Source organism: Euprymna scolopes, chromosome 21 (assembly GCF_053919585.1).
Source record: "Euprymna scolopes isolate OS-2025 chromosome 21, ASM5391958v1, whole genome shotgun sequence".
Classification (NCBI taxonomy): domain Eukaryota; kingdom Metazoa; phylum Mollusca; class Cephalopoda; order Sepiida; family Sepiolidae; genus Euprymna; species Euprymna scolopes.
In genome coordinates, this window is record NC_136502.1 from 10,454,954 (window position 1) to 10,469,865 (window position 14,912).

Genomic DNA, 14,912 nt, shown 5'->3' on the forward strand with positions numbered 1-14,912 from the left:
AAATGTATATAAAAGTGCAGTCTAGGTCTTATAGTAAAAACTTATGTGAAAAATCTTACATAAAAGTGCAAATGTATACCTTATAGAAGGAACCTATTGAAAGTGCTATTTGCACTATTTAAGTAAAAATGTATGTAAAAGTGACACTTAATATTAGAAGCTTACCAAAAGTGTAATTTAATTATGAAAACATATAAAAGTGCTCTTTACACCTCATAGTGAAAAAACTATGCCATTTACATTTAATTAAAATGACGTTTGCACCCCTTTGTAGAATCTAAAAAGTACTGTTTACACTTCATAGCATAAACTATGTAAAATTTCTACATCATGGAAGAAATCTAAAAGTAATATTTACACCTAGTATGAACGTGTATTTAAAAGTAATATTTACACCTAGTATGAACGTGTATTTAAAAGTAATATTTATACCTAGTATGAACGTGTATTTAAAAGTAATATTTACACCTAATATGAACGTGTATTTAAAAGTAATATTTACACCTAGTATGAACGTGTATTTAAAAGTAATATTTATACCTAGTATGAACGTGTATTTAAAAGTAATATTTACACCTAGTATGAACGTGTATTTAAAAGTAATATTTATACCTAGTATGAACGTGTATTTAAAAGTAATATTTATACCTAGTATGAACGTGTATTTAAAAGTAATATTTACACCTAATATGAACGTGTATTTAAAAGTAATATTTACACCTAGTATGAACGTGTATTTAAAAGTAATATTTATACCTAGTATGAACGTGTATTTAAAAGTAATATTTATACCTAGTATGAACGTGTATTTAAAAGTAATATTTATACCTAGTATGAACGTGTATTTAAAAGTAATATTTACACCTAATATGAACGTGTATTTAAAAGTAATATTTATACCTAGTATGAACGTGTATTTAAAAGTAATATTTATACCTAGTATGAACGTGTATTTAAAAGTAATATTTACACCTAGTATGAACGTGTATTTAAAAGTAATATTTATACCTAGTATGAACGTGTATTTAAAAGTAATATTTATACCTAGTATGAACGTGTATTTAAAAGTAATATTTACACCTAGTATGAACGTGTATTTAAAAGTAATATTTATACCTAGTATGAACGTGTATTTAAAAGTAATATTTATACCTAGTATGAACGTGTATTTAAAAGTAATATTTACACCTAGTATGAACGTGTATTTAAAAGTAATATTTATACCCGCCTATAAAAAAAACCCATCTAAATGTACTATTTATATCGCCTAATAAAAACTCATTTAAAAGTACTAATTACAACACCTAACAAAAACCCATCTAAAAGTACTATTTACATCACGTAATAAAATCCCATCTAAAAGTGCTATTTACACCACATGATAAAAATCATTTAAAAGTGCTATTTACACTTTCTAATAAAAACTATTTTAAAGTATTATTTGCACCATCTAAAAAAATCATTTAAAAGAACTATTTGCACCACCTAATAAAAACCATCTAAAAGTAATATTTACACTACCTAATAAAAACCCATCTAAAATTACTATTTACACCACCTAATAAAAACAATTTAAATGTAGCATTTACACCACTTAATAAAAAAAAAACAATCTAAAAGTGCTATTAAAATATCTTAATATATATATAATATAAAAAACGTCTTAATTCATCGAAAATATAATGGAATTTGAACGAGATAAAAGGTCACCTAATTAGCATGGCCCTCCATTTCTTAGTCATATTTGCGAAGTTGTGGCTGATATCTCTTTAACTGCCATACAACATCAGGATAGTATATTTGGGTGAGGTGGAGGGAAGAATTCTTTCTTTTCTAAAACATGATCAAAAACTCACTCTTTTATCTGTACTATATAACAGGATTTTGATGAATATAAAAAATAGCAAGTAATATATGAATTTATCTTGCAGGGAAAAGTTAGAAGCATTTTAAATAGAGGAACCTTTTTCAAAATGTAAGAAATGGGGAACGGCAGACTCAGCTGGTGGAAATGTTAAACAATTAAGCAAACACAAGATGCAAAAAAAATTAAGAATTTTTTAAAATTTATTTACATGAAAATTCATCTCAAACCTGTACAACAGGTTTTCTTTTTGATAAAGGGTTTGCTAAATGTGTTGAAGTGGGACCTATACCCCTCATGAAAACTTCTTCATCATAACAATTTTTTTTATTTCAATGATTTGTTCTTCAAAATGGGGAAAAAAATGCGTGCTTCGTAGCCGCTCAGGTACATAGCATTCAACAACAGTATCTAAACAAGAACTAGCAACAACAAGGGAGGTAACTTATTTTCAACAATGTTAAAAATAACCTAAACATATTCAACACAGTAACAGAATAAGTGATCACATGAACCACTTAAATAATGAGAAAGGGGGAGGTTTTGTTTTTTGTTTTTTTAAAAAAAAAAAAGATTGTTTTTTATATGAATTTTTTATTAAAAAAAAAATTAAATAAAAAGATTTAATTAAATGATTTTTTTTTTATTAAAAAAAAATCATTTAATTAAAAAATATTTTAAAATGAAAAAAAAAAAAAAATTTTTATGAGGGTTGACCAACTTCAACACATTCTCCAAGGATTATTTTTTTATCAAGCCTTCTCGTAGAGAACACTTGACAAACAAAAACCATCAACATCAAACATCTTTAATGGGACATGAAAGGATAAAGGAACAAAAAAATTTCAAGGTAAAAAAAAAGGCTGTAATTGTTATATTTTATCTACACTATTTGAAACTATACACTTGTTGAAACATTTTATAGCCATCAAAGAAGATGAAAAAAAATGCGTTTAATTCTAATCGTTCCATTAATTTTTTTTATGAATCAGTTAAAATATTTGTTTGTCATTCCAGAGGGAAATGGCTATTTGATTTGAAAATTGGTTGAATTTAGAAATATTTTATCATGTCATCTTTAGATGAGATGATGAAATGTTTTTAATTACAACTAAAAAAAAAAAAAAAACAAATATTTTTTTATGGATCAGGTATGGTGCTTGTCTTTTCATTCAAGGAGTGGTTTGGCTTGTCAACTTGAAAATAGTTTTGATCAAGAAATACTTGATAGCCATCAAAAAATAATGTTTTATAAAATAATTTTTAATCATTTAATTTTTGCTGTTGTTCAAATTAGTTAACGTATTTGCCATTTTTTATTCAGTGGCTGTTTTGGCTGTACAATTAATCAAGAAACTGTCCTTATTGAATGTTACATACATTGAACCCTTACATACATTCAGCATCTAATGTGAACTAAAGGTTCCAGATAAAAGCCAGGTTAATTATCTGCATTTAAATAACAATTAATTAAGCTAATATATTTTTTAATATCTGTATAAATTACAGCATTAATACTATTCTTTCCATATATCATAAGAAATCGATCTTTCTAAGGATTTCCTTCTGAGCCATATAACAGTTTCCCAGCATCCATCATTAAACTGTGTATGAGATATGTAGGGTCACTTACACTGCCATTAGAAATGTGATTTGCATAATACAAGCGTGGGTATTTTCAACAGGTTTAAAAGGGACACGATGTAGAATACAGAGTTTCCAAGAATTAAGTTTGATTCAAAAATTATCAAAATTTGAGCTTACCTCATCACAGATAAAATAATGTAAATCATTAATAAAGAATTTGAGCCAGCTTTACAATTTGAAATTGAACTGTGAGTCCATAAAGCTAAGTTCAAGGATATTGAATTCATATCATTTGGGAAACGTGTAAGTGTATCTCTTCTAACCACTGCTATAGACGAAGTAGTAGATTAAACTCTTAAACATTAAAGTAATTAATATATAAGAAAAGAAAGATATGTAATAACACTCCTTTGGACTGGTCTATCAGCTAGTATAGTGAAATAGCAGAGGTGAATAGATTCAATTCTATAATATTGGTTGGCATGAACTGTGAACTTTCCAAGCTAAGTTCAAGTTGAAGCTGTTAACTTACACCAATACTCTTGGTAACGGTGTAAAATTGATCTCTTATCGTTTGTTGGAATCTACCGCTTTAATTCAATGTCTTTAATATTTAGATTTTGTTCACAGTACTGAGTGCGTGTCTAACCATTCTATTTAACAATAACTACAATTCTAAATTAATCGAATCCTCTTCATTAATTTTTTTTTTTTTACCAAAAAATAAAATAAAATAAAATGAATGTGTGACTTAAAACAGTATCAATTCATAGGACAATATTCAGATAACACAAGCTATACATATTTCGTTATGTTGCAACCTGAAGGTTTTCACTTTCGAGTGACACTCAATTCTAAGGTTCATATTCTATATACGTTCCTATAAAAAAAAATCTTAATAAAATCTAAGATCATCAGTTCCATATTGAAGTTTTACTTGATCATGCTAACTTGGATAAATTCCCTTTTTATCAATTAATAAATATCCGACATATTATATTAATTTGAATGTTCTGAAAGTATATACAATGTATTTAACAGGAAGTACGCACACACACACACACACACACACACATACAATTCAATTTAAACTCTGTAAATTAGAATTTATAACGATGTATTATTTGACAAGCAATACAAGTTGAAAAGTTTTAATTTTCCTTTTTTGAAACTCCATGGAATGAGGAAAATTTTAACTTTTCAACGTGTATTTCTTGTCGAATGATAAAGTGTTGTAAATTTATAAAGTTTAAATTGAATTTCTTATATCAATGCTTTATCGCGAATATTGAGATTTCTTATCGAGTTAGAATTGTCCTATAAATAATAATATTATTTTAACTCGCTTTAAGTTTACAGAATTATTTAATTTGTTAACTCGAAAAACATTATTTAATATATATATATATATATATATATATATATATATATATATATATATATATATATATATATAGAGAGAGAGAGAGAGAGAGAGAGAGAGAGAGAGAGAGAGAAAGAGAGAGAGTTCCAATGAAATTTATAAAAGCTGATGACTATAAATTTTCATTTTTTCTCAATCTTAAATAATATGGAATAATGATGGCAAGTAGTAGCTTTCAACAAAGGAAAGTTGCCCTAAATTTGTGCCTGAAGTTTTAAATGTGATTAGAGAATGAAATACAACGACAATTTAGGAGAGAGTTTCAAACCGATCCATCTAGCCAACTTACAATCACTCGAATATTGGAGATAAAAAAAAAGAATTTGTTTGAAAACTATGGGCATTGATGACACCCACAAAACAAGAAGATAGACAGAAATGTAATGCACGAGTCATGTAAGCGAATAAGTTTGAAATGCTCTTCTGAACAGTCTTTGCACACATCAACTGCATTTTCTATTTTCAAGTGGCATTTGAGTTAAATTTCTTTTGCAAGAAGCTAAGTTTGGCCGCCATCTTTATTTCAAACTAATTATAAAAACAAATTTATTGAATTGCTGTTAAAACATCTATACATTTTATTGGGATACCCTGTACGTAGGCATGTGTGTGTGTGTGTGTGTGTGTGTGTGTGTGTGTGTGTGTGTGTGTGTGTGTGTGTGTATGCAGAAACAAACACAAAGTGACAGAAAAATGCAGAGCTTTCAAAAGGTTTCAAGCCTGTCTCAAAGGGCCTTTGTAATAACCACAAAACATGTTAGACTACTCCTGTTCAAAACCACCTGCTTTCATGGCAGAGAGGTCTAAAGCGTTTCCTGGCTATTAAACAAATGTCTCTTTTGGAAATTGATTCAGATTCAAATCTTATTGAGGAATGTGCATTTTTTCCCCCAAGGTTAGTTTAGCTTTGGATATATATATATATATATATATATATATATATATATATATATATATATATATATATATATAAACACACACACACACACACACACACACACACACACAATGAAAACATAATATTCCTGCTTAATACAATGTCTACACTTTTGGAACATTTTGTTAAAAAAAAATTGTATATATTAGAGGTTGGTTCTTAAATGTAATAAATTCATTCAAGAGAAAGCAAAACATTTCTATAAAGTTCCAAAACAATTCTATTGGAAAGCTGGATAAAATTTGTAATTTTTCTACAAAGATATTTTTGCAAGTATTACTTATTTCAATCAGGAACCAATTCATGTAAGATCATATATTTTATTTCATGTTGTACTATACATCAGTTTGATCATCATTGATATTTACTGGTTCACAGAAACATTAGAAACTCAGCCCATATGACTAGAATCAAACCTAATGTATAGTACTATTTGAAGTAATATATATATATATATATATATATATATATATATATATACATACATATATATATATATATATACATACATATATATATATATATATACATACATATATATATATATATATATATATATATATATATATATATACACACATATATTTGTATGTATATACATATACAGGCACAGTGCAAGAAATTCTTCATAAATAATGCTATTAAATTTAATATTAGCTTTCAAAAAAAGATGATAGATTTCCAATTTATTCTTTTGCAGATGCCCTATGTTAAAGAAAACCTTTGTTTTCTTAGCACACACACACACACACACACACACACACACACACACACACACATATATATATAGACAAATTTACAGGATCGCAACACTGGACATGCTAATATTTCGGACAGATGTTTGGTTAAAACTACAAGTCCGTGTCAGGCGACTTTAAAAAAAAGTGTCTTCCACAGAAGGAAACCAGTTATCCAAAAAAATAAAAGATAGGAGAAAGCTGGGGCCTCCTTGCCTCCCTTAAGTTGCCTGACGAGGACCTGTTGGTTTTAACCAACCATTTGTCCGAAACATTAGCATGTCCAGTGTCGCGACCTTGTAAATTTGTCTATATCAATAAAAATATATCTTGCTCTTCTTTTATTGAGCACTCTTAATAACCTCGTTAAATTTATGAGTTTTCTCTCTTGAACACCTATAACTTGGTATATATATATATATATATATATATATATATATATATATATATATATATATATATATATATATACATATACATATATATATGTGTGTATGTGTGTGTGTGTGTGTGTGTGTGTGTGAGATGGAAGTTTTTTTGTTATATGTATTTATTTTGTCAAATTAAAATTTTCTCACTACTTATTCAAGTTGTAAACGGTAGTGTTTAGAAAAGGAATTAAAATGATATTATTTAATAGATTAATAGCAGTTGATGATCTCAGACACATAATCGCTCATTTCCAGGTATGGCTCATTTCAATAGAATTGTCACTTTTTAGATTAATACTTAGCTTTATGAGTTTTGTCATAGATTGAGGCCCAAGGTATGACAAGACGAATTCAGTCTTTTGGTTCACTTGTCAATTGCAGCAAACGTTGAGGTAGGAGAAAGCTAAAGCCTCCTTGACTCCCTTAAAATGCTATATATGAAATACATATATGCATATGAAGTATTTTTGTATGAACTGACCTTCCAAGAATTGGGGGGGGGGGGTTAGAAATATCAGGAAGTAAGAGATATCACTTTCTCCAAGTAAAAAATAATATAAGAACCAATTTAGCTAATTAGTAATGTGCACACTTTGATTTGCCAGTCAGTATTTGATTAACAATTATTTGGAATAAATAAAAGGGATCCAAATCTTCTAAGCTTTTCAATTAAAGAAGTATCAAATAAAAGTTGGATTTCTTGGATTAGTGAAAGAAGTAGCAGGTAAGAGAAATCACAGGAGTTTAAATATGGCTGGTATTTGAGTTGAGCTCCTGAAGATTGACCATATTGGGGAAAGTCTTTCTGGGTGATTTATGTAGTTGTTTGTTTGTTGTTGTTTTTTTTTTTTGTTATTTTGTTTTCTAAGTGTTATTTTTTAAGTATTATTTTTTTTTAAACAAGTGTCCATGGGAAGAAAGCTGGTGTGCACAGTGTATCTATTTTAAAAAGGCTAAATGCCTAAGCGACATAAGGTTTTTAATAGGAATATAAATAAGCGGATAGGTTTGTTGGTTGGTTAGAGGGTGGAAGATATGCAATGAAGATAAAATATACAGACCATGACAAAAGATGAAGAGAGAGTGAATTGGCACAAGAATGCGCTAATGATGAACTCAATGACAAGACGAGGAATCATAGATAAGGTATGAAATGTAAATAGATTTTACTTGAAATAAAGGCCATCAATGTAAGAAGAGGGGGGATGATATTGCACAACAGTGAATGACTAGACCTTACATCTGACTTGTGATATTACTACAGGTAGTAGTAGTAGTAGTAGTAGTAGTAGTAGTAGTAGTAAAGCACTAACCAGACCTCTGATAGATGAGTGCGAGGAGGACTAGGACCTTGGGGAAACTTATTGCCACCCATATCCCATTAAAGACTAATGGTCGTTACCAATGAGAAATCAATGGTAGACGACTGTTGCAATAACAAAAATTAATTTGCAATTTGCAAAGGTTGTTGAAAGAAGTGGAGATTACTCAGACTCCAGGGAACACTACAGGCTGTTTTCAAAGAGAATTCTCAGATGATGGCCTGTGTGAAAGCTCTTAGTGAGTAGTAATAGTAATAATGGTAGTAGTAGTAGTAGTAGTAGTAGTAGTAGTAGTCTTAATATCCGGAGTAATAATAATACTGGCTTGATGCAACTGGCTTATTTAAATGAATATATAGAGACACTTTTGTATAGTTAGATAGCATCCATTCTTTTGAGTATGCTTGATTCTATAGGATAAGGTGAATTCTGTGTCAACTTTAAATTTTGTCTTTTAGAAATGTTTGTTAAAAATAAATAAACTTCTGAAAGTATTATTGTCTGGATATTTGAAGATGTTATTGTTGTTTTATTTATCTTACACCTTTATTTGCAAAAGTTTGCTAGAATTTGAGAATATGATCAACAGATGGACACGTAATGTTTATCTTATTCAACAATATATAACATGAAGATGAACTTCTCAAAATCACAAGTGTCGAATCAAGCAAAAACTCAATCTCCTTTTAGATAGAGTCTCATAACAATAATAAACCTTAAACAAAATAATACTTAAGCATTTACGCTAATTAAAAAAAAATAAATGTATAGGGATAAACGTTTATCATTAACATTTCACATTTTGAATTGATAACTCATATTAAATAGAAAAAGTAGTTATATATTTATGAATATTGTAATGTCATAGATTTATGAATATTGCAATGCCATAGATACAAGGTCTTCTGAGTAAAACAATGTGATGCTGCACTAGGACGTCTCATCATGTACATGTGTCAGATATTTCAGAATTCATTCGTCTGGTCAGTTTGAATTTGTAGTCAAATGTATAAAGATCTTAATCATTTTTTGAATACACTTCTGATGATTGAATATTCCGTGCAACTGCAGTAAAATGTTGATAAGCTACATTTATTAATATATATATATATATATATATATATATATATATATATATATATATATATATATATATATATTAAAACATATATGTATATATGAGGAGAGAGAGAGAGAGAGAGAAAGTAAGAGAGAAGAGAGAGAGAGAGAGCCCTTCATTTATCTAATAAGTGTACAAAACACACTAAGCACTCCATTTCTCATCTTGGTCAAAAAGTAAATGGACTTTTACAAATCTAAGTTTAATATTTGAGTCCTACAATATCATTTTTGTTTGTTTGTTTGTTTGTTTGTTTGTTTGTTTGTTTGTTTGTTTGTTTGTGTGTGTGTGTGTGTGTGTGTGTGTGTGTGTGTGTGTGTGTGTGTGTGTGTGTGTGTGTGTGTGTGTTTGGTAATAAAAAACAAACAAATATTTTAATCTTAATATCCGGACATCGGCTGAAATTAGAAAAAAAAAAAAAAAAAAAAAATTTTTGTCGTTAAGGAAGCAAATCTTTTCAAAACCTTGATCTGTTTAAATGAAATGAATTGTAGGATTCGTTAGCACTTTTTTTTTTTTTTTTTTTTTTCACAATTTTTTTTTAGTTTTTTAAAAAATATTTTAATCTTTTTTGTATAAAGATTAATTTATTCACTTACTCTTCTCACTACTGCGTTCTTCTTTTTGACATTAATAAGTAGGGAAAGGGGGTAGATAAAAGAAACGTTTTAGAAAAATCAGGCAAACCTAAAAAGAGCAAAAAAAAGATGAGGGGGGGGGGAGTAGTGAATTATTGATCACAATTTATGGGAGGACAGTAAATGTTTTTTTTGTTTGTTTATCTTAAATTGAATAATTCATGTCATCAGATAATTTTATAAATGGATTATTTGACTGATTAATGTGAAGGTTAAAAAAAAACATGCCGGTGGAAGAAGAAATCAAGAAAAATTGAGGAGTTTTGGGTTAAAATAAGTAAGACTTTCATTTCATTCTTGTTTCTTAATCAAATATTTTTATACATGTTTATTACCACAATATGAATTTTTTTTTCTTTCTGTATTTTTCTTTTCATATATGATATCACCCAAATTAAGGGATTTATAAAAAAAAAAAAAAAATCATTTTTCGGTTTTTCCTTTTTTTTTTTTTTCCAATATTTATTTTACAACAAACATCTCTATAACTCATTGATGAAAAATAACTTTAATAACCGAGTTTTGCCAGAGTGACAATAACACATAATATAAAATCTTTGGAGCAAAACAGAAGATATGTATGCCCAATGGAGGAGGTGGTGTTGGAGAGGAGGAGGGAGAGAAGAAATGATCTGGAAGATAAAAAACAAAAAAGAAAAAGAAAAGATCAGATGTTATGTGTAATCACTGAAAAGTCAATTATCTGTTCAGGAGGGGATGGATGGGGAATATAGTGCCTTTCTGAAATATACCTGAAGAGCACCAATACAATAATAATTAAAAAAAAAAAATGAAATGTACAAAATTAAAAACAAAAATGTAATGCTTAGGAGGATATGTTTCTGTATCTTTGTATGTGTTTGGAGAAACCTGATGTTTGTTTCTGGACACTGCAGTTTAAAAAGATAAGAACACAAACTCACCTGTGTCCGTGATAAGATACAGAACGTAAATCCTTTTATAAAGATCCATGTTGCTGTCACTGAGGTGCATTCTTGCTGGTTGTTTGTTTGGGGTTTTCTTTTTCTTTTTTTTTTTTTTTTTTTTTCAATTTTAAAAAGTTTGTTTATTTTTTATTTTGTTTTGTTTGTTTTTAATTATTTTTTTTTAATCTTTTTTTTTAACTTAAAAATGATGTAGATAATACTGATTGATACCTTCCTCTCATTTGTTGATATATATATACACCCGCATACATACACACAGACACACACAGACAACATACACCAAACACACACACATACACACACACCAATATGCTTGGAAGCATACTAGTATTAAAATGAGAGTCTATTTCTTGTCAATCATTAAAACAAAAGAAAAAAAATTGTGATTTCTGCCTTCCTGTATTTTTAGATCGCAGTATGCCATTGTGACTTTTTATTGATCCTATTATCACAGTCTCTTTTCCTTTCTTTCTATTTTTCTTTTGATCGCTCTCTCTCTCTCTTTCTCTCTTTCTCTCTCTTTAAATCCAAGCTGTCTCCATAGCAAAATGATAATGTATAACAGGTCTTTATCTGGCCCCTATAAGATAACATATATATGCAGATAAACATGCATATATATGACAATCCAATTTAGTGTCCTGTCTGGAGTTTCATTTTCTTTTTCAGTAGAAAGGAAACAATGTTGTATATATATATATATATATATATATATATATATATATATATATATATATATATATATATATATATATATATATATATATATAATGTGTGTGTCGTTGTTCCTTTTTAAAGTAGTAAATTCAGAAATGACTTCTATTTGGGGGTTTAAGTTTCAAAACTTATTAATTGACAGATGAGACCATTTTCGTTCATTTTCTTTTCTTGTTTTTTTCCCTAAGCCATAATTCAAGAATGTTTCAAAGAATCAATAAATAATAAATTGAGATTCTCCAAAGTCTTGTTTAGTTTTCTTTCTAAATCCTTATTTCTGCCTTCAATCGAATTTCTTGCTGAGTAATGTGTTTCCATATCATCATCTTAAAAAAGAAAAGCAAAACTCACATCAAAATGGTCAAAGAAATAAAGATTTTTGGTTTTGATTTCCAAATTTTTGTGTGTCTTGTTTTAATTAACCTATTAAATACTTATATCTCTCTTTTTTTTTCTTTTTTTCTTACACCGCCACCAATGTTCACATCACCAACAGATTTTAACAATGGAATATTTTAAGCTCAATTGTAGAATAGGGACTGTTGAAAAAAATCTCATCTATTTTACTTGATATCCACAGACTTTGGTTAAAACTGTACGTCTTAAATTGCATTAAATTGTTTTCTTTTTTAGTCACGAAATAAAATTGTTATATACAGACTTTAAATATTAATTTTAAGCAAAAATTTCAATCATTTGAAGCCGTTTTTAATGGAGGATTATTATTAAATTATCAACTGTGTCTTAATTTCCTCTATCGTTGCTTTTAATTCCTTAAATTTAATAAATTTAAAAGATGATGAAGGTTAAGACATAACTAGTTGATGATTTAGTAAAAATAATCGTCAATTAAAAATGTCCCTCAGTGATTGAAACTTTTATTTAAAGTTAAAATTCAATGAATTTTATTTTTAGTCATAAAATAAGAATGCAATTTAAGACCAAGAGTCATTTTTATTCTAAATCTGAATGCAAATCAATCCGAATGGGTGAGATTTTAAAATGGTTCCTTTTCTAAAATTGAACTAAATATTCTTACTTAGTAAGGGTGTTCCATGTGCAGAAAAGGAAAAAAAAATGATTCCTGAATACTATGATATATTTGACAATCAAAACGGATCCTTCATCACCAATGACTGGAACTTTCTCCTTTTACTTCCCTTTTTTTGCCAAACAGGTTTAGTTGCAAATTCACTGCAGATCTCACACTCCATGGTAAAAAAAGGTTTGTTCAGTGAGTGATGCTTGTGGACGGCTTTGTGTCTGATCCTAGAACATAATCTCTCGGAAGATGATGTAAGTGAGCAGATGCTTCTGACCGTTCTAGCTCTTCGGAATACTCTGGATTGAATACTGGTGGTGGAGTCTGGGAGTTACGTTCTAGCACATAATATTTTGGCAGAGGCAATTGTAAAGAATGTTCAACCTCGCCAGAAGAATCAGAATGTAATTTTTGTCGTGAGTTTTCTGGATTCTGTTCCAGGACGTAGTATTTCGTTAAGGGTAAGTGCACCAAATGATCTCCATTTCCTTGGTACTCTGATTGTCCTACAGAAGGTTGTTGCGTGAAATCAAAATTTGGTCTCCTGCTCTCCGGTAAAGTCCAAGGTTTTGCAGGGGCTAAATGTTGTTTATGTTCGGAGGGCTGCTCAGCTTTTGACTTGTGCATATGTCTGGGTGGCATCTTTGCATCCACAGGGCAGGAGAATCTCTGTTTTATTGGTGTCGTAAATGTATTTTGATCAATCCAAGGTGTATGTGCCAGGGAATAGTGAGAAGAGTACTGATCTGGAAAAGAGAAGATAAAAAAATAGCAAGATGAAACTGTTTGAAATATTTTCTTTTTATCCAGATCATCTGATCTGAATAAGCATTGAATTAATAAGTTGTGTCATCCGTGACTTTTCTATGCAGGGCTTTAAGGATAAATTTATTTCTAGATGACCTTTGACAACTAAATATTTTCGTTTACTAACCAAATAAAACAGTCAAACCCACGTGATTTTTAGAATATGACATTTTTGTTCCGTGATGAAGATTTTTTTTTTTTTTTTTTAAATAAGTGTAATTCTAAATATACAGCGAATATTATGTTTAGACATGAAGGTATAAAAATTTGAATTTCTTTAGATGATTTGTTTTAAACAGCCTTCATAAAAAAAGAGTATATTGTACTATTAAACTTTTCTTGTTTAAATAATTTGACTTTGCTCGTTTTATTAAAGAGAAATAAAGGTTGAAAAGACAGTTTTCACTCAGTCGCCAAAGATAAGCGTTTTATCATTTCTAGTCGGCACTTGAAAAACATTGCTTGCAAATGCAACTGTTTCACTTGCAACATAAAGCCCTGCTATGTAGTAATGAAAACTTTTTTTTTTTGCTGAATTCAAACTTCCAAATAAAAAAGGAGAATCTGGAGTAAATATATATTGCAAAAGATTTAACACTAAGTAAAATTACTTTCATACATTTTTTATAGATTTTGCTTATTATTTAAATCGAGAACCAGTTTTGCACCAAATATTCACTTCTTAAAAATAATACTTAGAAAAATTACTTCATTTACAAACCCTTTTGTTGCTTTTAAATAGTACCTTCCTTCCAGGATTTGTGTATAGACATTTTTATTTAACACTCCTTTCCCACAAATGTTTTTTTGATTTCTACAAAAGTATGTTGATTTGAGGATACTAATACAGTAGAACCTCGGAATACGGCATTAAAAATTAGCAACAAAATACAATACAGTATATAATACATAGGTATATAATCAAATAACATTATAACACCATAAGACGAGGCAAGTACCGTAACCAGGGGTCGGTAAAAACATTTTATTTCACATCGTAACCTGAAAAAACTGTATCCAGGGGTTCTACTGTATGAATGTTTCAATACTGAAATTTGATAACTACAGAACAATGCGAATAATAATCATCACAATAATCATCAAATTGAAATCAGCTTTTCATAAATTGCATAAAATAAGATACTCAAGGCAATACTTGTAAAGGTATCCACTGAATAAAATAAAATAAAATTTCTGAGATACTGCTTAAAATGGATGTACAACATCTGGAAATATAGCGAAGAATTTCGTCAAAATAATTCTTATGGGATTATACAATTTAAACAGAGGGACACTCAATCCATATATGAAATCTTTCACTAAGACTCTATGTATTGTAC

The 14,912-nt window shown here is 28.8% G+C and overlaps 2 protein-coding genes across 7 annotated transcripts in view; both read right to left on the reverse strand.

Moving 5' to 3' along the window:
• Positions 1-11,502, reverse strand: part of LOC145241994 (protocadherin gamma-A4-like) — a 290,561-nt gene extending 279,059 nt beyond the window's left edge. The window contains exon 1 of one of the 2 annotated variants that reach the window (XR_013862634.1): positions 10,983-11,502. The gene's annotated coding sequence lies outside the window, so the exon portion shown is untranslated. The remainder of the gene's footprint in view (positions 1-10,982) is intronic. The other variant, XM_080104876.1, reaches the window with a different exon arrangement.
• Positions 11,503-12,120: 618 nt separating this feature from the next.
• LOC145241996 (protocadherin beta-2-like) overlaps positions 12,121-14,912 on the reverse strand; it is a 36,151-nt gene continuing 33,359 nt past the window's right edge. For all 5 annotated transcript variants that reach the window (XM_080104880.1, XM_080104882.1, XM_080104884.1 and 2 more), the window contains one exon: positions 12,121-13,511. In XM_080104880.1, coding sequence (XP_079961006.1) covers positions 12,955-13,511 — 557 coding nt within the window. In that variant the 3' untranslated portion in view covers positions 12,121-12,954. The remainder of the gene's footprint in view (positions 13,512-14,912) is intronic.